The sequence below is a fragment of the Syngnathus leptorhynchus genome, chromosome 5, assembly GCF_054491065.1.
Source record: "Syngnathus leptorhynchus isolate UIUO chromosome 5, UIUO_Slep, whole genome shotgun sequence".
Lineage (NCBI taxonomy): Eukaryota > Metazoa > Chordata > Actinopteri > Syngnathiformes > Syngnathidae > Syngnathus > Syngnathus leptorhynchus.
This window is the reverse complement of record NC_141199.1, coordinates 3396491-3421343: the sequence shown is the minus strand read 5'-3', so window position 1 is coordinate 3421343 and position 24853 is coordinate 3396491. Positions and strand designations below refer to the sequence as shown.

The following is a 24853-nucleotide window of genomic DNA, read 5'->3' as shown; positions in this document are numbered from 1 at the left end:
TGTCAAAGTTTTAAGACAGATTTCCTCCCTGGCGCAACTTTCTGCAATGATTTTGTCTAGGAACTGGTCTACTTTTTGAACAGACTTGTGCAACAAAAAAAACCAAATATGATGTGGCTGATGTTTTAACTGAATGTGAATTTTCTGTTCCCAATTTTGATTTTCTACAAGTCACGTCTTTTCAGCTTGACAATTCCTTTGTCAAGGTTTTGCGAGATATCTTTCACTATAAGCCAGTAGTTTCCAAGCAGCAGTTCCTTCAGAAGGGCTTTGTGCAAAGAAAAATTTCTACCCTTTGTGACATCATTGATTTGGTCCTGAAGAGACACAGGGAACTTAACAAGGTACAGTGAACATTCAAATTCATCTAAATGTTGTTGACAAATTGTATTGTTTGGTGAGTGTTGCGTAATAATGCTTGTAACATTTCCAGGGAATGCGTAAAATGTACAAACGTATGAGTCAAATATATTTACAAAACAGAACTAAATATGTCAATAGGATCAGATATCATTAGTTTTTTAACTAATATTGTGGTGCTAAACCAATATTTTTAAAACAATACCTGTGCCTGATCCAACAACTTAAAACAAAAGACAGACATCAACTTTCAGGGGTTTTTATCAACAAGAAAAATCACCATTGCAGGTACAATACCATCAAAGAGTTTACAGGTAAAGTGCACATTAAGTACTATCTAACAAAACTACAACTCTTCCTCGATTCGAGAGGGGAAACAACACTTGGTAGACTGCTGGTTAGCAGATGGCAATGAGCTAGGCTGCTACAACTCTCAGAGCACATTTTAATTCATATAATAATTATTATAATTAATATAATTGATATATTATTAATATAATTACTCCCAAACCTCAAAGGGGTCTGGTCTCAATCAATTTGATAGCCCAGAATCGAGTGCATGCCCATCTTGTTGCTTGAAGTGACCCCGACTCACTTGCTCTTTAGATGTGAGACGTATTTTAGTCGGCAACTCCAGATGACAGCTCGTGTAACAGAAATCGGTTATATTTCCAGCCAATTTGCCAGAAAGCTGCATTTCTAATGACAGTGGGGGGCCGTGCATTTCACACCTAGGCCTTCAGTAGTGCTCCATCTGAATCAATCCGACCCTCCATCAGTATTGTATGGCTTTAAAACATCTACTGCAGGTACAGCTGCGACATACATAAAAAAGCATAAAAAATAACCTGATAAAATTGCAGTATTATTTAGGAATATAGCAACATTTTACTCACCAAAAATCCTGATTATTTGTACACAAAACCCATCCTCCTTTCTTTCCTCAAGGAGATTTCAATTAATCTGTTGTGAAGATTATCTGAGCGTTTCAGTTCCATCAAGAAGTCCTTTTCTATCGCCATCGAAGCTAATGCTGAAAGTCGCACCTGCCCTGTCGTATTTCTGGCATCCGTTTAAATTCACTTTAGGGCTGAGATTGTCCGCTCAACAGAAGCAGTGGACACGGGGATGGTCATCAAACACACAAATGTGTACAGCTGCCCCATGCTCTCATTCAGTTTTTTTCTGCTGAAGAAAGTCAAGTAGATCAGTGGGAGATTTTCCTGCAAAATCATCCATGGCATACATTACAGTCAGTTCTGTTCTTAGCCGAGGCAGATCAAAAAGTGTTCTGTGATTCTGTGCTAAGCTGGAAAAGGCTGCATGCGGGAAAATCTTCTGATATGAAACTTCTGGGCGACAAGGAGGGTGACAAAGATCTTGAAATCTGGTCTGTGTCTGGCAAAAAATATTGTCCAGAATCCTGCCGTGGAATTGGCGGTAGTGCGCGCGAGGATCTTGCACTGGACCTCTTCATGCGCTCGGAGCATTAGTCTAATGACACCACGCATCAATACAAAATTTAACAGAATAAACACATGCAAATGAGTCACTATCAGACATTTTTTCAATCACAATAATAATAGTATTAAATATATTTGAGTCTATCTACTTTATTGTCAATTTCTTCACGTTAAGATACACAAAGAGATCGAAATTACGTTTCCCACCGTCCCACGGTGACTAGACACATCACACAACACACACAAGCAAATAGCACAAAGAGTAAAAACAATAGATAAGAGCGATGAATAAGTAATAAGCAAATAACCAAAATAAATAAGCAATAAATAAATAGACAAATAAGAGGAGCAAAATGGAGCAAGCGTACATACAGCAGACAGCCAGAATATAGCGCAAAAGTACAGGACGTTATGCAGTCGAGGGTGGAGGGGGGAGAGAGTTTAGTATCCTGACAGCTTGGAGTATGAAGCTGTTGGTGAGTGTGGTGGTGCGTGAGCACAAGATTCTGTACCTCTTCCCAGAGGGAAGAAGATCAAACAAAGAGTGAGCGGCGTGACTCACATCACACACAATCGCGGTCATCTTGCGGGTGAGATAGGAGGTGTAAATGTCCTTCAGGGAGGGGAGTGAAGCACCAATGATCTTACTAGCCGTGTTCAGTATGCGCTGCAGGGCCTTCATGTTGAAGTCAGTGCAGCTACCACCCCACACAGCGATACAACTGGAGAGGATGCTCTCAATAGTGCTACCCTTTCTTCACCAGCGACGCAGTGTTGGTGGTCCAGGAGAGGTCCTCACTGATGTGCACCCCCAGGAATCTGGTGCTGCTCACTCTCTCCACCACAGCACCGTCGATGGTCAGCGGCAGGTGTTGGGTGTGACCCTTCCGGAAGTCAACAACAATCTCCTTGGTCTTGCTGACGTTCAGCAGGAGGTTGTTGTCCCTGCACCACGTGGCCAGAAGGTCGACCTCCGACCTGTATTGAGTCTCGTCGATCCCGGTGATGAGACCCACCAGAGTTGTGTCGTCGGCATATTTCAGCACGCGGTTGCTGCTGTAGTTTGCAGTGCAGTCATGCGTCAGCAGGGTAAAGAGCAGCGGACTGAGCACGCAGCCTTGGGGGGCCCCCGTGCTCAGCGTGATGCTGCCGGAGACATTGTCGTCAACACGCACTACCTGAGGCCTCTGACAGAGGAAGTCCAGTAGCCAGTTGCAAAGGCAGGTACTGAGGCCGAGCTTGTCGAGTTTGCAGATGAGGAACAATGGTGTTGAATGCACAACTGAAGTCCACAAACAGCAATCTCACATACGAGTCTCTGTTTTCCAGTTGGGTGAGGGCAGAGTGGAGGGGAGGGCAGATGGCATCCTGAGAGGACCGATTGGCTCGGTACGCAAACTGGAAGGGGTCGATGGTGGGGGGGAGAACAAACCTGACGTGCGCCATGACAAGCCGCTCAAAGCACTTCATGATGATGGGTGTCAGTGCCACAGGGCAGTAGTCATTGAAGCAGGAAGGAGCAGGTTTCTTCGGCACAGGTAGGATGGTCGCAGCCTTGAAACATGACGGGACGATGGCCTGCTGCAGGGAAATGTTAAAGATGTCCGTGAAGACATCCATCAGCTCCTCAGCACAGTCCTTCAGCTCCTCGCCGCACCCTTAAAATGTTATGTTAAAAATTGGACAGACCCAGAAAATTGGGTTTGACCCAACTTTGGGTTGTTTTGCAAAAATAACCCACTTTGAATAATCCAGGTCAGTCAATTTTTTTTAACCCAAAATTGGGTCGTTTTAAACCCAGCATTTTAAATGGTGTAGCCTACAATGTTCTCTGCTACCCTGGGTTTTTGTGTGAAACGTATCTACAGTAAATTTTTCTGCAATGTGTGGGTTATGTCCCAGAACATCCATGCTGTACATCAGTGGTCGGGAACCTTTTTGGCGGACAGAGCCATACATGCCCATTTTTTACAAATAATTTCCCGTGAGAGCCATACCATTTTATAAAAACAAAACAAAAAAAACAAAAAAACACAATAGGCTAGATACAATTAAATGCATGTATTTTAGTTTAGACCAACAATTTTTTGTGGTCTTGTTCCTTGAGTCGTTACCTTATCGCGGTGGAGGGGTTTGCGTGCCCCTATGATCCTAGGAGCCATGTTGTCTGGTGCTTCATGCCCCTGGTAGGGTCACCCATGGCAAAAGGGTCCTAGGTGAGGGGCCAGACAAAGCACAGCTCAGAAGACCTCTTATGGTGAATAAAATGTATAGACCTAGTTTTCCCTCGCCTGGACGTGGGTCACCGGGGCCCCCCTCTGGAGCCAGGCCTGGAGGTGAGGCTTGAAGGCGAGCGCCTTGGTGGCCGGGCCTTCGCCCATGGAGCCCGGCTGGGCACAGCCCGAAAAGAAAACGTGGGAACCCTCTTCCCATGGGCTCACCACCTGTAGAAGGGTGCAAAGCGAGCTGGGTGGCGGCCAAAGCAGGTACCTTGGCAGTTCTCCGGCTGCAAGAATCAGGCTCTTGGAACATGAAATGTCACCTCTCACTGGAAAAAGCCCAAGCTGGTGTGTGAGGCAGAAAAGTTCCAAATAGACATTGTCGGATTTGCCTCCACACATAGTTTGGGCTCTGGTACAAGCCCTCTCAAGAGGGGCTGGACTCTCTTCCACTCTGGAGTTGGCCATGGTGAGAGGCGTCAAGCAGGTGTGGGCATACTCATTGCTCCCGGCTGGGCGCCTGCACATTGGTGTTCACCCCGGTGAAGAAGAGGGTAGCCTCCCTCCGCCTTCGGGTGGGGGGGGACAGAACCTGACTGTTGTTTGTGCCCATGCACCGAACAGCAGCTCAGAGTACCAGCCCTTTTTGGAGTCCTTAGAAGAAGTGCTGGAGAGCGCTCCTTCTGGGGACTCTATCGTTGTACTGGGTGACTTCAATGCTCATGTGGGCAATGACAGTGAGACCTGGAAGGGCGTGATTGGGAGGAATGCCCCCCCCCCCTCCCCCAATCTGAACCCGGGCGGTGTTCTATTGTTGGACTTCTGTGCTCAACACGGATTGTCAATAACGAACACCATGTTCAAACTTAAGGGTGACCATGTTCCGTGCCTCCATTGTTGAGGCAGCCAACTGGAGCTGTGGCCGTAAGGTGGTTGGGTGCCTGTCGTGGCGGCAATCCCCAAACCCGCTGGAGGACGCCAGCGGTAAGGGATGCCGTCAAGCTGAAGAAGGAGTCCTATCGGGCCGTTTTGGCTTGTGGGACTCCGGAAGCAGCTGACAGGTACCGGATGGCCAAGCGAAACTCGGCTTTGGCAGTTGCTGAGGCTAAAACCCGGGCATGGGAGGAGTTTGGCGAGGCCATGGAGAATGACTTCCGGACGGCTTTGCAGAAATTCTGGTCCACCATCCGGCGTCTCAGGAGGGGGAAGCAGTCCACCATCAACACTGTTTACAGTGGAGATGGCGTGCTGCTGACCTCGACTCAGGCAACGTGAGTCATGGGGAGAATGCTTCGAAGACCTTCTCAATTCCACTGACACACCTTCCATTATGGAAGCAGGGCCTGGAGACTCTGAGGTGGACTCTCCAATCTCTGGGGTCGAAGTCACTGAGGCAGTTAAAAAACCTCTCAGGGGCAAGGCCTCAGGGGTGGAAAAGATCCGCCTGGAGTTCTTAAAGGCTCTGGATGTTGTGGGACTTTCCAGGCTGACACGCCTCTGCAACATTGCGTGGACATCGGTGACGGTGCCTCTGGATTGGCAGACTGGGATGCCGGTTCCCCTCTTTAAGAAGGGGGACCAGAGGGTGTGTTCCAACTACAGAGGAATCACACTCCTCAGCCTCCCTGGTAAGGTCTATTTAGGGATGCCGGAGAGGAGGGTCTCTCGGGAGGTCGAACCTCGGATTCAGGAGGAGCAGTGTGGCTTTCGTCCTGGCCGTGGAACAGTGGACCAGCTCTACACCCTCGGCAGGTTCCTCGAGGGTGCATGGGAGTTCGACCAACCAGTCCACTTGTGTTTTGTGGACTTGGAGAAGGCATTCGACCGTGTCCCTCGGGAGGTTCTCTGGAGGGTGCTTCAAGAGTATGGGGTGCTGAGCCAACTGATAAGGGCGGTTCGGTCCCTGTATCACCGATGCCAGAGTTTGGTCCGGATTTCCGGCAGTAAGTCGGATTCGTTCCCAGCGAGGGTTGGACACCGCCAAGGCTGCCCTTTGTCACCGATTCTGTTCAGAATTTTTATGGACAGAATTTCTAGGCGCAGCCAAGGCGTTGAGGGGGCTAGGTTTGGGGACCTCAGCATCACGTCACTGCTTTTTGCAGATGACATGGTGCTGTTGGCTTCTTCAGGCCGTGATCTCTAGCTCTAACTGGAGAGGATCGCAGCCGAGTGTGAAGCGGTCGGGATGAGGGTCAGCACCTCCAAATCCGAGTCCATGGTCCTCGGTCGGAAAAGGGTGGAATGCCCTCTCCGGAAAGCTCAGCGCCGCCTGTACTTCCTGCGGAATCTCAGGCGAGCCAGTGCTCCTCCTGCCATAATGACCACATTCTACCGTGGCACCATTGAGAGCGTCCTCTCTAGTTGTATCGGTGTGTGGGGTGGTGGCTGCACTGAATACAACATGAAAGCTCTGCAGCGCACAGTGAACACTGCTAGTAAGATCATTGGGGCTCCGCTCCCCTCCCTGAAAGACATTTACACCTCCCGTCTCACCGAAGAAATTGACAATAAAGCTGACTTTGACTTTGATACAGGACTGTCTCAGAAAATTAGGATATTGTGATAAATCCTTTATTTTCTGTAATGCAATTAAAAAACAAAAATTTAAATAATAAAAGGCGGTGCATGCTGGGATATACATACTGGTATCTATATTTCATTTCCATTTGTCTTTTATGTAAAGACCCGAAAATGGCTCCTACTAAGATACATGCCTACGACGCAGATTTTAAACTCAAGGTGGTCAGTCACGCGGAAGAACACTGGAATAGAGCAGCAGCGAGAGAACTTAACATCTACGAGTCAATGGTGCGGAAGTGGAGGAAGCAACAAGACGAGCTATGCCAAGTCAAGAAGACGAAAAAGAGTTTCCGAGGGAACAAGGCCCGATGGACAAAGTTGGAGGACAAACTCGAACAGTCAAGCAGAGAGCAGCAAATAGAAGTGTCAGTACAGCCACTATTCGAGTTGGCGATAGCGCCAGCAAGCAAACTTGAAAGCGATACTTTAAAGGCGGTCCTTTGTGGTGCTTAGGGTTAGGGGATAACCGTACTATCACTCAGAGTGATACTGTAACGAATCTCGGGGTAATATTTGACAAAACGCTCTCCTTTCATAAGCACATTAAGAATATAACCAGAATTGCGTTTTTTCACCTTCGTAATATTGCTAAGATTCGGCCAATCCTCTCGACCAGTGATGCGGAAATGATTATACATGCATTCATCACGTCACGCCTGGACTACTGTAATGCATTATTCTCTGTTCTTCCCAAGTCCAGCATCAAAAGTCTACAGTAAGTACAAAATGCTGCTGCAAGGCTGCTCTCACGGACAAGAAACTTTGATCACATTACCCCAATATTAGCCAACTTACATTGGCTCCCGGTCCATTTAAGATGTGATTTCAAGGTTCTTCTATTAACCTATAAATCATTGCATGGCTTAGCGCCTTCATATCTCGTCGACCTAGTTGTTCCTTATGTTCCGTCACGTAACCTTCGTTCGCAAAACGCTAGTCTTTTAGTGACACTGAGGGCCAAGAAAATTTCTGCAGGGTCTAGAGCATTTTCTATTCGGGCTCCAGAGCTCTGGAATGCCCTACCAGTGGATATTAGAACTGCTACCTCCGTAGAAACATTTAAGACACGTTTAAAGATATATTTCAATGATATGGCCTTTAATTAACCTGTAGTGGCCGATTCGGCTGGAGTTTGTTTTTGCTCCCTCTCCCCGACCCCACTTCCCCCACATCCTTCCCCGGCTGGGAGACATAGGTGACATTAGGTGACACCCAAGCTGACAGCGGCTATCTAGATTCTCGTGGACTAAATTCAGGATGAGGTAACTGCAGCGGATTACCCTCCTCGAAGACACTGCCAGTACGATCGAGGGCTCCTCCAACAGCTCTTCGCTTTGGCCTGGACATCCACTTTTTGATTTCCATATTATGTATTTTATGTGCCCTCTTTGCATCCATTGCAGCCTGGTTATCCTGAAAGGGGGATCCTTCCATCTGTGGTCCCTTCTCAAGGTTTCTCATTTTTCCCCTGGTAGGTTTTTTTTGTTTTGTTTTTCCTTGCCGTTTTTGGAGGTCAAGATCAGGGGAGGCTTTGAGAATAATTGTCAATTGTTTGTCTATGTGAAGCCCTTTGAGACTGCTTGTGATTTAGGGCTATACAAATAGACTTGACTTGACTTGGATGAAGAGAAGATGAGCGAGTGGTTGAGCGAAATATACGCGAAGAGACCAGGTGGCTTTTTTCACACAGATCCGTCCCTGTTTATTTATGACTCCATGCACGCCCACATCACAGATGGTTTCAAAAAACAAGTGAAGCGCACTAATTCAACACTCGCTGTAATTCCGGGTGGATTGACAAAAGAACCCCAGCCGCTAGATATCAGTGTCAACAGGGTTTTCAAAGATAGGATGAGAACTGCGTGGGAACGGTGAATGACAGAAGGCGAACACATGTTCACTAAGACAGGGAGACAGCGCCAGACGACATATGCCACTATCTGCCAGTGGATCGTAAATGGATCAACCGTTGTCTGAGCTTTCAGGAAGGCAGGAATTGTCACTGAACTGCAAGACAGCAGCAGCGACACTGACGACTTCAAAGAGACGGAGCATGTTGGATGCCGTATCCGCCCAACTGTTTAATTCGGACACCGAAGAAGAAGAATTTAAGCGATTCGTGGATGAGGACTAACTTATTAAAGTATAAGTTTTACGTGTTTATTTTGTGTTGTGTGATATTTACATTATTGATATATTGTTATTGTTTTCACTATTTCAAGTGTTACTCGTATATTGTGATTGCATTAATGTTTGTTATTTATTAATGTTTATGAATAAAGCAACTTTGAATTATTGTTATTGTTTTCACTATTTTGAGTGTTACTAATATATTGTGATTGCATTAATGTTTATTTATTAATGTTTATTAATAAAGTTTACTCATCTATCTGACTATTTCATTGACATTCCCTTTAGCACAGCTATATCTAGTAATTGATGCATAATATAACCTTCAGTCTCTACTGTAGCGGCTATTATATAATCCGGTCCGCTTTATAATCTGGTGCGCTTTATAGTGCGGAAAATACGGTAATCCTCTTTAATGTCCTGCCATGCCTAAAAATTCAAAAATTCTATAATGCAGGGAGTTGTTCTCTTAATTTACTCATTTTGTCTAATTCAAGAATGCAGGGAGTTCCTAATTTACTCATTTTGTCTATTAGAATCTATTTTACTAGATTGCATTGATGGTATGTTCCCTCAGCCCAGGCTCAGAAATCCTGTCACACACAAGGACACAAGAGGAGCAGACCATGCAAAATTGACGATACCAGATACTGTAAGTATAGAATATAATGATGTAATGCAGAAGCACTGATCAAACTCGATGCAGTAGTACAAAAGTATGGCCCTTCTGTTATCAGATAGACACTACATACTGTATGTTGTCAACTAGACAGTACAGAACGCCACCCCCTCCAATTTTACACCATATTGTCGGTTTTCAAAATGCCTTCCTTTTATTGTCGGTTTTCAAAATGCCTTCCTTATAACAAAGTCAGATTTATGACACGCTCAAAAAATGGAACACCTACATTTGCCTGCATTTTTAGCAAAAGACTACACTATGATAGTATAATCATACTCAATCGCACTCAAGAGAAGCGTGCACAAACTCACTCAATACAGCTAAGCCTCAATTTTACATGGACCTTGGGGTCCAGAATTTGGGATTTGCGTTAACCTGAAAGCACATAATCTAGAACGTCTTGGAAGGGCAAATAAATTCTGATCCATGCATTGGAGCATATTGGGAAATTGCAGTAGGGAAATATGTATACACGTGTTTGCATTTGCGGAATAACATCATTGTTCGGGATAAAAATAATACGACATAATTCACTATGTAGTTTTTGTGAATACTGTATGGTCCGAATATAAGACGACCCTGATTATAAGACGACCCCCTCTTTTTCAAGACTCAAGGTTAAAAACATACTTTTTGAACACCAAATTTAATATTTATACAGAAAATAATTACAGTACATCTGAAACAAATAATTTTAACAATATATTCGAGAGAAAAAGCTCATTCAAATCATGCAAAAACTGTCTATCACATCTTAATATCTGAACATTTAAATATGTAAACTAAAGTGCAATCACATTTATAAATGAATGGCTTCTGGATTTTGAAATGTAAATAAACCTACTGTTGGATTTTTGTGCACAATTTGGGAAGCGCGCTATCCGCGCCTCATGGCAAAAGCCATAGCCAATCACCTGTTATCCAAATTACTCACCGCGTGCTCGTTTTATTTCTTCAGTTTTAGGAAAAGGCTAAGACACCGGAACAAAATATAGACTTACACAGGTTGGTTGAGTTCAATCACAATTCTTGTTAAGAAAGCTCTGTTTTCAGGGAAGTACAATACAGCACTGGGCCTTTTGTGCGACCATGCTCAAGAGCAGAAAGTCTCCATTCAGAAAAGGCAACGTTCAAGGTTCTTTGGTCATCTTATATTCAGTTGCACATGCCAGTGTGGGCTGAGTTTGATGGGTGATGAGTCAGGGGGTGTGGCAAGTTCGCAGGAGAGTTTGATTCCATTGGAGTGGGTGCTGATTCAGTGAGAGCTGGTTCCGTGGGGTTGGGTGCTGATAATGGTTGATTCGGTGTGTGTGTGTGTGGGGGCTGTTGTTTTCCATCCCGTCTTTCCGTCATCCCGTGCCGCTCTTCCTCTGGCACCTCTACCGGTTTTATCTCCAAGTGTCCTTCCTGTAAACCATTCTTGCACATACATCCACTTCGCCTACTGTCGCACACCGCCCATTCATCATTCTTTCAATTGTGTCATTTTGTACGGGATTATGTGAGCTTTTGGCTATGACATCATCCATTTATTCATGTTCCCTGACTATGCAAAGTTTGTACTCACCACTTACCATGTTTTTGTTTGTTTGTTCTTTTGATACTCCATGCACTTGCTTACGTCATCATATTCTTAGTTTAATCATTTTTCCAACCATATCTTTTCTTTGTTAGGCAAAATATTTCCCTCTGTCCAGAACGTTCAGTAGTAATAGAAAAACTGGCGTCTAGCATTAGTCAAAACACAAGATATAATCAAGTACTGAACATTTTTAGACGACTTTGGCAGTGTCCGTTATTTAGAAAATCATCAGGCATGAATTAAACATTTCCTTAAGGGTCATTAAGCTATTCAGGCAATATAGCAAAAAACATTTATTTCAAAGTGCTCAGAAATACATATCAGATCATAAAGTTATAAAAACCTTTATCATTACCACCTATCAAAAATGTCTAGTTAGGTCTTCTTTATTGATTTGGTGTGTAGGTATAATTATATGTTTAAATTTTTTATTTTATTGATTTAATATGTGAATATACTTGTCTGCTTATGTACTTTATTCAATGAGCATATCTTTTTTTTTAGCTAGGCTGGACTTTATGTATTTCGACCCCATTCCTTCACTACTGTTATCTCTTCTCTAATTTTCTTCTCTTTTCTTTCTTACCGCTATTTTTTATTTTTCTTCTTCGTGCTACCGCTATTTTTATTTTTATTTTTCGTGACAGGGGTTCACTTTGGCCTGGGGAGTTAAGCTCAGCATTCGCTTTACAGATATCTGGCGCCATCTAGCGTTGTGAATGGGTATAATGTCTAGACCCCGAATGTAAGATGACCCTCACTTTTTCAGTCTTATTTCAATGCAAAAAACGCTGTCTCATATTCGGGCCAATACGGTAGTTACCCTGCCTCTGCTTACTGCTGGTGGGTTTGTTCCTTTGTGCTAATGTACACCCTTTGCTATTGCCCATGTGCCCTATAATGCGGTGCGCACTATGTGTGGATTAAGTACAGAATAGCACCTGCAATTGAGTCTGCGCCTTTTAACACGAAGCGTCTTATGCTGCGGAAAATATGGTATGTATGTATATTAATGACTCAACATATCTTTTGTTTCAGGTTTGTGAATCATATGCAAAAGATGATACATTGGCATGCCAGAGTGCAGTGCAGGCCTTCCATGATGAAGCATACGCATCCAATTCTTCTGAAAATGAGAACATAGGCCTGACAGAAAAGAAGCAGGTGGAGGGTGACATTCAACATGCAATAAATTTTTAAGGCGCAACACACCTACTCAAAACTGGACTGCATCCAATACATTTGTAAATAGAGTATGTCCTAACTCACGCATCTCATTTGGTATGTCTTTCAGTCTTCTCATATAGAGCGAAAGATTTCTGTAATGGAAGGTCAAATTGAGAGTCTTCTTTGTGGTCTTCAAAGGCTTAGTACCTTGGAAGCCCGTCTGGAGGAGCTAGTGAGCAGGACTAATACAGAAAAGGTAATGACACTTATTTTATACCTGTAGGCCTCTACAGTGATTTATTCAACAGACTTTAGCCCGATTATTTAATTGTGCTGATGATTGTATGGGCATGTAAACACTTAAGCATAGTGTGCTATTAAATGTATAGTAATGGAAAAATACTGTTTTGCTCAAAGGCAATGAGTCGGTCCTGAGTAGAACTTCCATTATCAAAATATGCATCATGAGAAAAAATCATGTAGCAAGTAGAGATGCACCGATCCGATATCTGGATCAGACATCGGCCCCGATATCAACAAAATAGATGGATCGGGTATCGGAAAATGCAGCCGATCTGTGGGCCGATCCTTTTCTTAATCTATTGGGACGCGGGCTACGTTATACGTCAGCAGCACGCGTGCCGCATGCCACGAGAGTTTTCTAAACAAACGCAAACATGGAGCGAACGAAAGAGTCAGCTGTGTGGAGGTACTTAAACTGAACACGCCAACTACCTCGACAGCAGTTTGTAATGTCTGCAAAGCTAATGTTGCCAGGGGTGGTGGTAGTACTGCCAGTTATAGTACTACCAATTTAATTAAGCATCTCCAGAAACACCACGCAACGAAGCACCAGGAGTTCCAGCAGTTGAGCAGATCAAAGAGAGCGGGAGGTGGACCTACACAGCAGTTAACGCACCTAATGTTTACATGATTACTATTTCTTTTAATATTTGGTTACTGTGTGCTTGATCACCCTTTCTATATTTGCCCAGTGCAGTTTCAGCTGCAACATTTGTATTTTTTTTAAGAAGTTTGTATCCTAATTTACTTGAATTTAAATGCTGATACACTTTATTGCTGCTGTTGCACAACTTTTGTTACAAATAAATAGTTCATTGCATTAATCTGCTTTATCTTGTTACATTTTGTTTTAGGAAAGAACTGTGTAGTCATGCCTGATGCCATTGCCTTTAGTCTTTTCTGTTCCACATGTAGAGGTATGTAGCTTGTTAAGTCAACCATAATATCGGATCGGTATCGGGTATCGACCGATACGCATAGCCGCGGCATCGGTATCGAAACCGAAAAAGTCGGATCGGTGCATCTCTAGTAGCAAGTCCCTCTAGAGTAGAAGTCGATTTTTTTACGAAATTTACTTTACAAAGATTTAGACAAAGAACAGTAGAGCTTGTACTTGCACACAAAATCCCTGTTCCCTAGTCGTTGGTGCGTTTGGAATTAGGACAATTACAAATAATTAGTGCTCGCTGCTTCATTCCAACCGTTGGGATACTCAGAACGTTGTTAAAATGTGCTGTTGAGTTATTCAGTGTTCAAAAGAAAAGGTAGTACAGAAATATAAAAATTCCTCAGGCAGTACAGACATATAAAAATAGTTCAAGCACAAGCTGCTGAATAGTTACTCTATAGTTGGAAAAATTGTGAGTGGAGCACGCTCTGCTTGTATGAACTCTCAGAGCGCTGTTAGGCCATCAGTGAATTTTCAAATGCACCCAGTGTTGACGGAAGTGAATGAGTTCTGGTTGGACAAAACTTGTGCTTCAGACAACTGAAAACTATGAAAAGAAAATTATTTCTTGGTTGAATGGCTTACCTTAACTTTTATGCCTGGTCATATTGAGCCCAAAGTTCACCCCTGGTCAACTATTGCGCCTTTTAATGCTGTAAATCCTTGTTGTTGAGTAAGGAAACCGCAAGCACAACTCACCATGTAAACCTTTGTTGCCATGACTACTCTACTTTTTGATGGTTGACAAATACTTTTGATGCATTACTGCCACTTTCCTTAGCATGCTATAATGAAGGTGGTCTGCGAGGGTAATGAATAACCACCACTACTTGTTGCATTTTGTCAATTTGCAAATACTTTTGGTGCATTACTACTGGTGGAAATAAAGTGGCAGTTATGCACAGAAAGTAAACACAAATCGGGAACATGGATTTTGCGTGCCAGTCCCAACTCTAATTTTAATTTATACAAGTCACACCTGAGTATAAGTTGCAGGACCAAACAAACCATAAAAAATAAAGAGACTTACAGTCTCCAAAAAAACACAAATCAGCCATCATTCATTCAATTCAATCAGTGTGTTTTGGTGCCATCATCTCACCTAAAATCATACTGGTATGTTGTTTCAGAATGAAGGAGAATTGATCACAATATCAAGAGAGAGCTGGGAAAATCTAAATGGTAGAATCCTATTACTGGAAACGAAATTTGAACTTGACCACACAAAGGTAGGACCTCTGAACGGATTTGAGGTGCTGCTCTTTTCAGTGTGCTTTACCGGTTGTTTTAATTGATTCCAATATAGTACAGTATTTTATATCACGCCTGGAAATAAATAAAAAACTCACTTTGTATGTCAGTTTTGTTTGCACTGCACCACATAAGAAGAATATGTAGACTAGAAAAAAAGCAGCTACCCCTCTTTGAATGACCAGCAGCCGCCACTGATTTGCAAAGAGAGTGCTCTGTTTTGATTTTAATTCATCGGAATAGCGGTTGGTAGTTTGTCACTCAAAGAGCCTATTGGGTGTTTCGCGTGCCTCTGTCATTTTTTCCCCATTGGATCATTGAGCACACTGATTTTGCCTCACAAAATTCTTCCTTGCAGAAGTTGCCAAACCACTTGACAGGACCAGGAAAAAATATTTGAGCAATTTTGTTTCGCTAAGATTGCTGTGTCATTCCCATCAATTTGATTGTTGCCTCTGAAAGTTATTGTAACATTACCGCTTTATTTTTGTTATAGTCAAATGCTCCTCCACCATCAGAGTTATCTGCCCCATTATACTCTTTCACCTCCAGTTCTGATGCTTCCAAGGTGAGACCAATAAGCCCTCCCATCACGGTGTTGCGGAAAAGTATCTATCTCCGCGGAATCTCCATTATGTACACACGAAGCCTATAAAAAAAAGTAATGAAAGAAAAACAATAATTTGTTTTTCTTTCATTACTTTTTAACGTATTATTTCAAATTAAGCAGGCATGTAAATGCAGCTATTGTATGTTATTATCTGACTCGGGAACATCTGTTACCCAGAATAAATCAGTTCAGCTCGTGTTTATTACCTCTCTTGTTTGTCCAGGGTGATATAAAAGACAGACTGGAAAGGATTGCCAACATGTAAGTAATGACTTCACAAACGCATCATGATAAAATCTTTACAGTAGAACCTGTTCATGAGCCTAAGAAATTTTAAAATGAACTAGAATTTGCAATTTCTAGAGAAATTGCGTGTGAAGGCGAAATGGTTGAATAACTTTTTGAGGAATGCTGCCGAATGATGTTGAAACGGGTTGAATTACTTGAGAAATGTAGAAATTATAGGTGAAAAACGGAATTTTGGAGAATTTAGTGGAATTTCAAATTTGAAAATGTGTAATTTGTGGTAAGTGGGAATTCGGGGAATAGGGAGGAAAAAGATGAAGAGTTGATAGTTGGAATGGGTTGAATTGGTTGAAAAATGTGTCAAGTCAAGTTTATTTGTATAGCCCTAAATCACAAGCAGTCTCAAAGGGCTTCACATAGACAATCAATTGACAATTATTCTCAAAGCATCCCCTGATCTTGGGCTCCCAAAAGGGCAAGGAAAAACTCAAAAACCCCTACCAGGGGAAAAATGAGAAACCTTGAGAAGGGACCACAGATGGAAGGATCCCCCTTTCAGGATCACCAGGCTGCAATGGATGCAAAGAGGGCACATAAAATACATAATATGGAAATCAAAAAGTGGATGTCCAGGCCAAAGCGAAGAGCTGTCGGAGGTGCCTTCGATTGTCCTGGCAGTGTCCTCTAGGAGGGTATTCCGCTGCAGTTCCCTCATGCTGAATTGGTCCACGAGAATCCAAATAACCGTCGTCAGCTTGGGTGTCACCTAACCACCTCCCCAGCCGGGGAGGGGTGGGGGGAGTGGGGTCGGGGAGAGGGAGCAAAAACAAACTCCAGCCGAATCAGCTACTACAGGTTAATTAAAGGCCATATCATAGAAATACGTCTTTAAACGTGTCTTAAATGTTTCTACTGAGGTGGCAGTTCTAATATCCATTGGTAGGGCATTCCAGAGCTCTGGAGCCCGAATAGAAAATGCTCTAGCCCCTGCAGACATTTTCTTGACCCTCTGTGTCACTAAAAGACTAGCGTTTTGCGAACGAAGGTTACGAGACGGAACATAAGGAACAACTAAGTCGACGAGATATGAAGGCGCTAAGCCATGCAATGATTTATAGGTTAATAGAAGAACCTTGAAGTCACATCTTAAATGGACCGGGAGCCAGTGCAAATTGGCTAATATTGGGGTAATGTGATCAAATTTTCTTGTCCGTGAGAGCAGCCTTGCAGCAGCATTTTGTACTAACTGTAGACTTTTGATGCTGGACTTGGGAAGACCAGAGAATAATGCATTACAATAGTCCAGGCGCGACGTGATAAATGCATGTATAATAATTTCCGCATCACCGGTCTAGAGGATTGGGCGAATCTGAGCAATATTACGAAGGTGAAAAAATGCTATTCTGGTTATGTTCTTAATGTGCTTTTGAAAGGAGAGCGTTTGGTCAAATATTACCCCGAGATTAGTTACAGTATCACTCTGAGTGATAGTACGGTTATCTAGAGTTATAGCGGTTTCCTTAAATAAATGTTGATAACGAGCTGGACAAATTATCAACATCTCAGTTTTATCTGGGTTCAGACGAAGGAAGTTGAGAGACATCCATTGCTTGATCTCCTCTGGGTTCAGACGAAGGAAGTTGAGAGACATCCATTGCTTGATCTCCGCAAGGCATGCCTCAAGATTACAACAGTCCCGCGGATCTGTCATTGATAATGGCATATATAATTGGGTGTCATCCGCGTAACATTAAAAACTAATATTATATTTACGTATTATGTCCCCAAGCGGAGTCATATAAATATTAAATAGAATTGGTCCTAGAACCGATCCCTGTGGGACACCACACGTAACTTTATAGAGCTCAGAGGACGCATTGCCATGGACCACTCGGTACGTCCTGTCTGATAGATACGAATGAAACCAGCCTAGTGCTGACCCCGAAATACCAACACAACCTTTAAGACGCTCTAATAAAATATTGAAGTCAACAGTGTCGAAGGCAGCACTAAAATCGAGTAGTAACAATACCGATGAAGTATTTGAATCCATAGCTAAGAGGAGATCATTAGTCACTTTAGCAAGTGCTGTCTCAGTGGAATGATTAGCTCTAAACCCAGACTGAAAAGATTCATATCGATTATTAGCAACCATGTAATCAATAAGCTGCTGCGCTACTACTTTTTCAAGCAGTTTTGCTATGAATGGGGGATTTGAAACTGGCCTATAGTTACTGAGACAGTCCGGGTCAAGATTAGGTCGCTTAAGTAGCGGTTTAATAATAGCGGTTTTAAAGGCTGTTGGCACTATCCCAGAGGAGACAGACAGATTAATTATATTTAAAACGGACGGTCCTAAGATTTGAAATAATTCTTTAAATAGTTTGGCTGGAAGAAGGTCAAGTAAACATGTTGTTTGTTTAGCCGCACTAACTAATTGTGTAAGCCTTTCGAGGGACACGCTTTTAAAATTTGAAAGGGTTATTGCATAATCGTCAGCGCCGGTAATCGGCGGTCCCGACTGAGCGATCGGAATGGTCATCTTGATCTCATCCCTAATGGATTCAATCTTTCGAGTAAAGAATTTCATGAACTCGTTAGCCGAGTTAAAGGAGCTATCGGGGGTTGGCTGGCGTAGTGTTGGCTTTGCCACCGTATCAAATAGGTATTTAGGATTGTTCTTATTGAGATTAATGACCTGCGAAAAATAACGAGTTTTTGCTAAAATAAGCGCATCTTTATATTTCAGGAGGTTGTCGCACCATGCCTGATGGAAAACCTCAAGTTTGGTTAAACGCCATTTGCGCTCATGCTTTCTACTTAATTGTTTAAGCGAACGTGTTTCATCTGTGAACCACGGAGTAGGCAATCTACGGCGAGTTTTCAGACGTAGCGGCGCCACAGTCAATGGCATTTAACAATGTAGCATTGAATTCATTTGTAAGATTATTAATAGAGCCGGTATATGAGGGTAATACGGCAATTGCTGGTGGCAGTAGCCCAGATAGCGCAGTCGCAGTCATGGAGTTAATATTACGGCTGCTATAATTCTGATTGCTCTCTTGTCTTTGACTAAGAACTAAAATTAAAAATTTTATTAAGTAGTGATCAGACAAAACAGTAGTGTATGGCAGTACTGTTATATTAGAGGTTGCCAGTCCTCGGGATAATACCAAATCTAAGGTATTACCATTCTTATGCGTTGCTACCTGTACGGCTTGCGTAAAACCAAACGTATCAATTAGAGTCTGAAACGCCAAGGTAAGTGGCTCTGACGGTAAATTCATGTGGACGTTAAAATCGCTCATGATTATTATATTATCCGCATTTGTCACTAGATCAGCCACGAATTCTGAAAATTCATCCAGGAAGCCAGAGTAAGCCCCAGGTGGACGGTAAATAACAGCAAGATAAAATGACGGTAAAGCGGTGGATCGGAGAGTGAGAACTCCAAATGTTTTAAATATGTTAATCGAACGAGGCGTAAATCTAAGATCGGAATTTGAGATGAGGGCAACACCCCCACCCTTTTTGCGAGGACGCGCCACATGCGAGCTCACAAAATTTGGAGGCGAGGCCTCATTAAGCGGTAGCAGTTCATTAGGTTTTAACCAGGTCTCGCAAAGACCAAATATATTTAGATTATGTTCCGTGATGAGGTCATTAACGAGAACTGCTTTCGTATGAAGCAATCTAATATTCATAAAACGTTTAAAAAGTTTAAGTGTAATCGGTTGATCAAGGTTTGTATTTATCAAAGGATTTTTAAACGAAATGAAAGTAAGATTGTGTTCTCTAGGCCTGACATCACCTCTCAATTGTTTATTCGCGCGGTGGGACGATACGACCGTAGGAATTTGATAGTAAATATTTGGTACACACGTAATATTATCTGAAACAGGCACCATATCATCAGCTATACCGGTCGGGGTGGAGCGATTGGATTTGTCTGCCACCTCAGTAGAATGTGTGTTCATGTGTACTGTAGCACTATTCAAACTGTGACGCTCTAGTCTACACAAGGAGCTATGTGCATGCTGGAAGTCTAGCCTAGCGCTAGTTAACTTTAACTTAACTGACTCCAAACTCATCCTGACAGGTGGTCTAGTCACCTGTGCTCCGGCCTGCTCTAAGGTGACCTGTCATGAGTGGCTCAAACAGTAATCTATATTCCTAGAAAGAGTGAAGGCGCCTTCACGGTTAGGATGAAGGCCGTCCTTCCTCAGTAGGTCGGGGCGGCCCCAGAAGGAGGACCAGTTATCTATGAAATACAGTCCCTGCTTTTTACAGAACCCAGCCATCCATCGATCAAGGGAGACTAATCTACTAAACCTCTCATCAGATCCTCTCCCAGGCAGGGGGCCAGAGACAAATACTCGATGCCGACTCCTCTTTCTGGCGAGATCACAAGTCCTCGCTATGTTTCTCTTTGTGATCTCAGATTGCCTCATCCTAACATCATTGGCGCCGACGTGTATCACTATATCAGAGTAGCTAGTGTTGTTGGAACTACGCTGTTGACTAGTCCTATTGCGAGTCAGCTCCCTAAGATTAGCTTCTATGTCGGGTGCTCTGCCCCCAAGAATACACATTACCGTGGCTGGATTTTTAAGCGTGATATTTCGGGTAATGGAGTCACCTATGACCAAGGTGCGAGGGCCAGTAGACCGAGATGACTTTGGACGGCTATGCGTCTTACCTGGCTCATCGCGATTAGCAAGCCACTTGGGGCTAATGCTAACGGGGCTAGCGGGCAACTGTGTCCGCCACATCTACTGTTATCGCACTATTCTGCTCTAACTGGCGGACACGTCCCTCTAGCAGGGACAACCTCTCTAACAGAAGGGTGCAGTTGGTGCACGAAGCACGAAGGTTTGCCTTCACACTAATAATGATAATAAAGTAGAACAACAATAGTGTAAAGGCCTTCGCCTTCACACTAATAATAAAAATAATAATAATAAAGTAGAATAACAATAGTGTGAAGGCCTTTGCCTTCACACTAATAAAGGACAGGAATAACAATAGTGTGAAGGTCTTCACCATACTAATAAAGGACAGGAATAACAATAGTGTGAAGGTCTTCACCTTCACACTAATAATAATAATAATAATAATAATAATAATACTAAAGTGAATGGAGTAGAATAACATAAGTGTGAAGGCCTTCGCCTTCACACAATAATAATAATAATAATAATAATAATAATAATAATAATAATAAAGTGAATGGAGTAGAATAACATGTGTGAAGGCCTTTGCCTTCACATAATAATAATAATAATAAAGTGAATGGAGTAGAACAACATAAGTGAAGGCCTTCGCCTTCACACAATAATAATAATAATAATAATAATAATAAAGTGAATGGAGTAGAATAACATTAGTGTGAAGGCCTTCGCCTTCACACAATAATAATAATAATAGAGAATGGAGTAGAATAACATAAGTTCACCTTCATACAACCAAATGAATGGGAACGAAATATATCAGCTTCCAGCCCCTAAAAAAAGTTGACATTGCGTGGAGCCAGAGCTGTTGCCTGGTGAGGAGCGGACGATTGGCCCCTACCCATGGCTTTCAGAGGCAGAGTAGGTTGGCAGATGCCCAGCTCCGCTAGCAAGAGCTCACAAGACATTGCTGGAAATGTAACTCTTTCCAAAGATAATTAAAAACAAAGAGAAACGTTTCTCTTGAGTGGCACACGAAGATAACTAGTTTACACTATGTGAAAGGGCACAATATTGCATGGATTCTGTGTTTTTTGCGAACCAAAAAAACAGTCAGTAAAACAAAGAAATAATGTTTCAAAATGGTACTCAAACTGATTTCCATCCATCTTCTTCCGCTTATCCGGGGTCAGGTCGCGGGGGCAGCAGCTTTAAGAGGGACTCCCAGACTTCCCTCTCTTCAGCCACTTAATCCAGCTCATCCCGGGGGATCCTAAGGTGTTCCCAGGCCAGCTGAGAGACATAGTCTCTCCAGCGCCTCCCAGGTCGTCCACGGGGTCTCCTACCAGTAGGATATGCCCGGAACACCTCCCCAGGGAGGCGTCCAGGATACATCCTGATAAGATGCCCGAGCCACCTCATCTGGCTCCTCTCAATGTCGAGGTGCAGCAGCTCTAGCCCAGAGTCTCTCCCGGATGACCGAGCTTCTCACCTTTTCCTTAAGGGAGAGCCCGGACACCATTGGTGAGGGTAGGAGCGTAGATCAACTGGTAAATCGAGAGCTTTGCCTTTTGGCTCAGCTCGCTTCACCACGACGGACCGGTACAGAGTCCGCGTTACTGCCGACACTGCACCGTTCCGCCTGTCGATCTCGCGCTCCATCCTGCCCTCACTCGTGAACAAGACCCCAAGATACTTGAACTCCTCCACTTGGGGCAGGATCTCATCCCCGATCCGCAGAGGGCATTCCACCCTTTCTCGAACGAGGACCATGGACTCAGATTTGAAGGTGCTGACACTCATCCCGATTGCTTCACACTCAGCTGCGAACCATTCCAGTGAGAGCTAGAGATCACGGCCTGAAGAAGCCAACAGCACCACGTCATCTGCAAAAAGCAGTGACGTGATGCTGAGGTCCCCAAACCTAGCCCCCTCAACGCCTCGGCTGCGCCTTGAAATTCTGTCCATAAAAATTCTGAACAGAATCGGTGACAAAGGGCAGCCTTGGCGGTGTCCAACCCTCGCTGGGAACGAATCCGACTTACTGCCGGAAATGCGGACCAAACTCTGGCATCGGTAATACAGGGACCGAACCGCCCTTATCAGTTGGCTCGGCACCCCGTACTCCCGAAGCACCCTCCACAGAACCTCCCGAGGGACACGGTCAAATGCCTTCTTCAAGTCCACAAAACACAAGTGAACTGGTTGGTCGAACTCCCACGCACCCTCGAGGATCCTGCCGAGGCTGTAGAGCTGGTCCACTGTTCCACGGCCAGGACGAAAGCCACACCTCCCGACAGACCCTCCTCTCCGGCACCCCTGAATAGATCTTACCAGGGAGGCTGAGGAGTATGATTCCTCTGTATTTGGAACACCGGAGTGGTCCCCCTTCTTAAAGAGAGGAAACACCACCCCAGTCTGCCAATCCAGAGGTACCGTCCCAGATGTCCACGCAATGTTGCAGAGGCGTGACAGCCAGGACGGCCCCACAACATCCAGAGCCTTTAAGAACTCCGGGCGGATCTCATCCACCCCCGGGGCCTTGCCACCAAGGAGTTTTTTAACTACCTCAGTGACTTCGACCTCCGAGATTGGAGAGTCCGCCTCAGAGTCCCCAGGCCCTGCTTCCACAATGGAAGGCGTGTAGGTGGAATTGAGGAGGTCTTCGAAGTATTCTCCCCACCGACTCACGACGGCCCGAGTCGAGGTCAGAAGTACGCCATCTCCACTGTAAACAGTGTTGACGGTGCACTGCTTCCCCCTCCTGAGACACCGGATGGAGGACCAGAATTTCCTTGAAGCCGTCCGGAAGTCATTTTCCATGGCCTCGCCAAACTCCTCCCACGCCCGGGTTTTTGCCTCAGCAACGGCGGAAGCCGCGTTCCGCTTGGCAATCCGGGACCTGTCAGCTGCTTCCGGAGTCCCACAGACCAAAACGGCCCGATAGGACTCCTTCTTCAGCGTGACGGCATCCCTTATCACTGGCGTCGTTCAGCGGATTGCCACGACAGACCTTACAGCCACAGCTCCGGTCGGCTTCCTCAACAATGGAGGCACGAAACATGGTCCACTCGGACTCGATGTCCCATCGCCTCCCCTGGGAGGCAGGAAAATCTCTGCCAGAGGTCGGAGTTTAGCTCTTCCTGACGGGATTCTGCCAGACGTTCCCAGCAGACCCTCACAGAGCGTTTCCATCTGCCAGGTCAGACTGGCATCTTCCCCCACCATCCCAGTCACGCCCTTCCAGGTCTCACTGTTATTGCCCACGTGAGCATTGAAGTCACCCAGTAGAACGATAGAGTTCCCAGAAAGAGCACTCTCCAGCACTTCTAAGGACCCCAAAAAGACTGGGTACTCTGAGTTGCTGTTCGGTGCATGCGCACAAACAACAGTGAGCCGTCCCCCCACCCAAAGGCGGAGGAAGGCAACTCTCTTGTTCACCAGGGTGAACCCCAATGTGCAGGCGCCCAACCGGGGGGCAATAAGTATGCCCACACCTGCTCGACGCCTCTCACCATGGGCAACTCCAGAGTAGAAGAGAGTCCAGCTCCTCTCGAGAGAGCTTGTACCACACCCCAAACTATGTGTGGAGGCAAGTTCGACTATGTCTAGTCGGAACCTTTCTGCCTCACACACCAGCTCAGGCTCCTTTCCAGCCAGAGAGGTTACATTCCATGTCCCAAGAGCCAGCTTCTCCAGCCGGGGATCGGAACGCCAAGGAACCCATCTTTGGCCGCCGCCCAGCTCGCTTTGCACCCGACCTCTTTGGCCCCTCCTACAGGTGGTGAGCCCATGGGAAGGGGGACCCACGTTTTCTTTTTGGGCTGTGCCCAGCCGGGCCCCATGGGCGAAGGCCTGGCCACCATGGGCGAAGGCCTGGCCACCAGGCGCTCGCCTTCTCTCCAGGGGTCAAATTGATTTATTCTCGAAAATGGGTTTCGTGGACCAAGACTGTACAAACATTTAATTTAAAAAGGAAAAGATACGTTTCTCTTAAGTAGGTGGCACATGAAGATAACTAGTTCACAATATGTGAAAGAGCGCAATATTGCATGGATTTTGTGTTTTTGCAAACTGAAAAACAGTCCGTGGAACAAAGAAATATTGTTCGAAAATTGTACTCAAACTGATTTATTCTTGAACTTCGGTTTTGATGACCAACACTGTACAAACATTGCACTGTTTTTGAGTGTTCCTTTGTCTTGACATTTATAGGTTGAAGAGTACCTCAACTCTAATGAAGAGAATAGATTCATCCACAACACCTTACAACTAGATTATTTACTTAAATCAGAGCAACTTAATTCACAGGAGGCCCACAATTCATCAGTCGAGCTTCTGTTTGTGCTTGGCCTAGGGGAGGCATATTTATCTTTTTTTGATGGGGAAAAAACTGAAAACTCAATTTGGGTCATTTCTGTTGAGCAAAATTCAATAATTCTGTAATCTGTATTCAATATGCAGCAAGGTTGATGACTGTTTAGCACGTCTGCTGTAATTCAGAGATTATGGGTTTGTATTTATTTTACTCTGTCCTAGTATCACTGTGTGGAAATTAATTGATTCTAAATTGTTTACTTTCCAATAATTTGTCTTTTGTATATATTTGTTTGATTTAGTAAATGTTTTTTGGCAGTTTTA

At 44.2% G+C, this 24853-nt stretch overlaps 1 protein-coding gene across 4 annotated transcripts in view; it reads left to right on the top strand.

Moving 5' to 3' along the window:
- cep44 (centrosomal protein 44) overlaps positions 1 to 24853 on the top strand; it is a 28964-nt gene extending 4111 nt beyond the window's left edge. The window contains exons 4-11 of one of the 4 annotated variants that reach the window (XM_085911857.1): positions 324 to 344; positions 9330 to 9404; positions 12055 to 12180; positions 12311 to 12439; positions 14566 to 14664; positions 15183 to 15254; positions 15520 to 15557; positions 24428 to 24853. In XM_085911857.1, the coding sequence (XP_085767983.1) occupies positions 324 to 344; positions 9330 to 9404; positions 12055 to 12180; positions 12311 to 12439; positions 14566 to 14664; positions 15183 to 15254; positions 15520 to 15557; positions 24428 to 24488 (621 nt within the window). In that variant the 3' untranslated portion in view covers positions 24489 to 24853. Of the gene's footprint in view, positions 1 to 185; positions 345 to 9329; positions 9405 to 12054; positions 12181 to 12310; positions 12440 to 14565; positions 14665 to 15182; positions 15255 to 15519; positions 15558 to 24427 lie in introns of all 4 variants that reach the window. The other 3 variants (XM_085911854.1, XM_085911855.1, XM_085911856.1) reach the window with 3 other exon arrangements.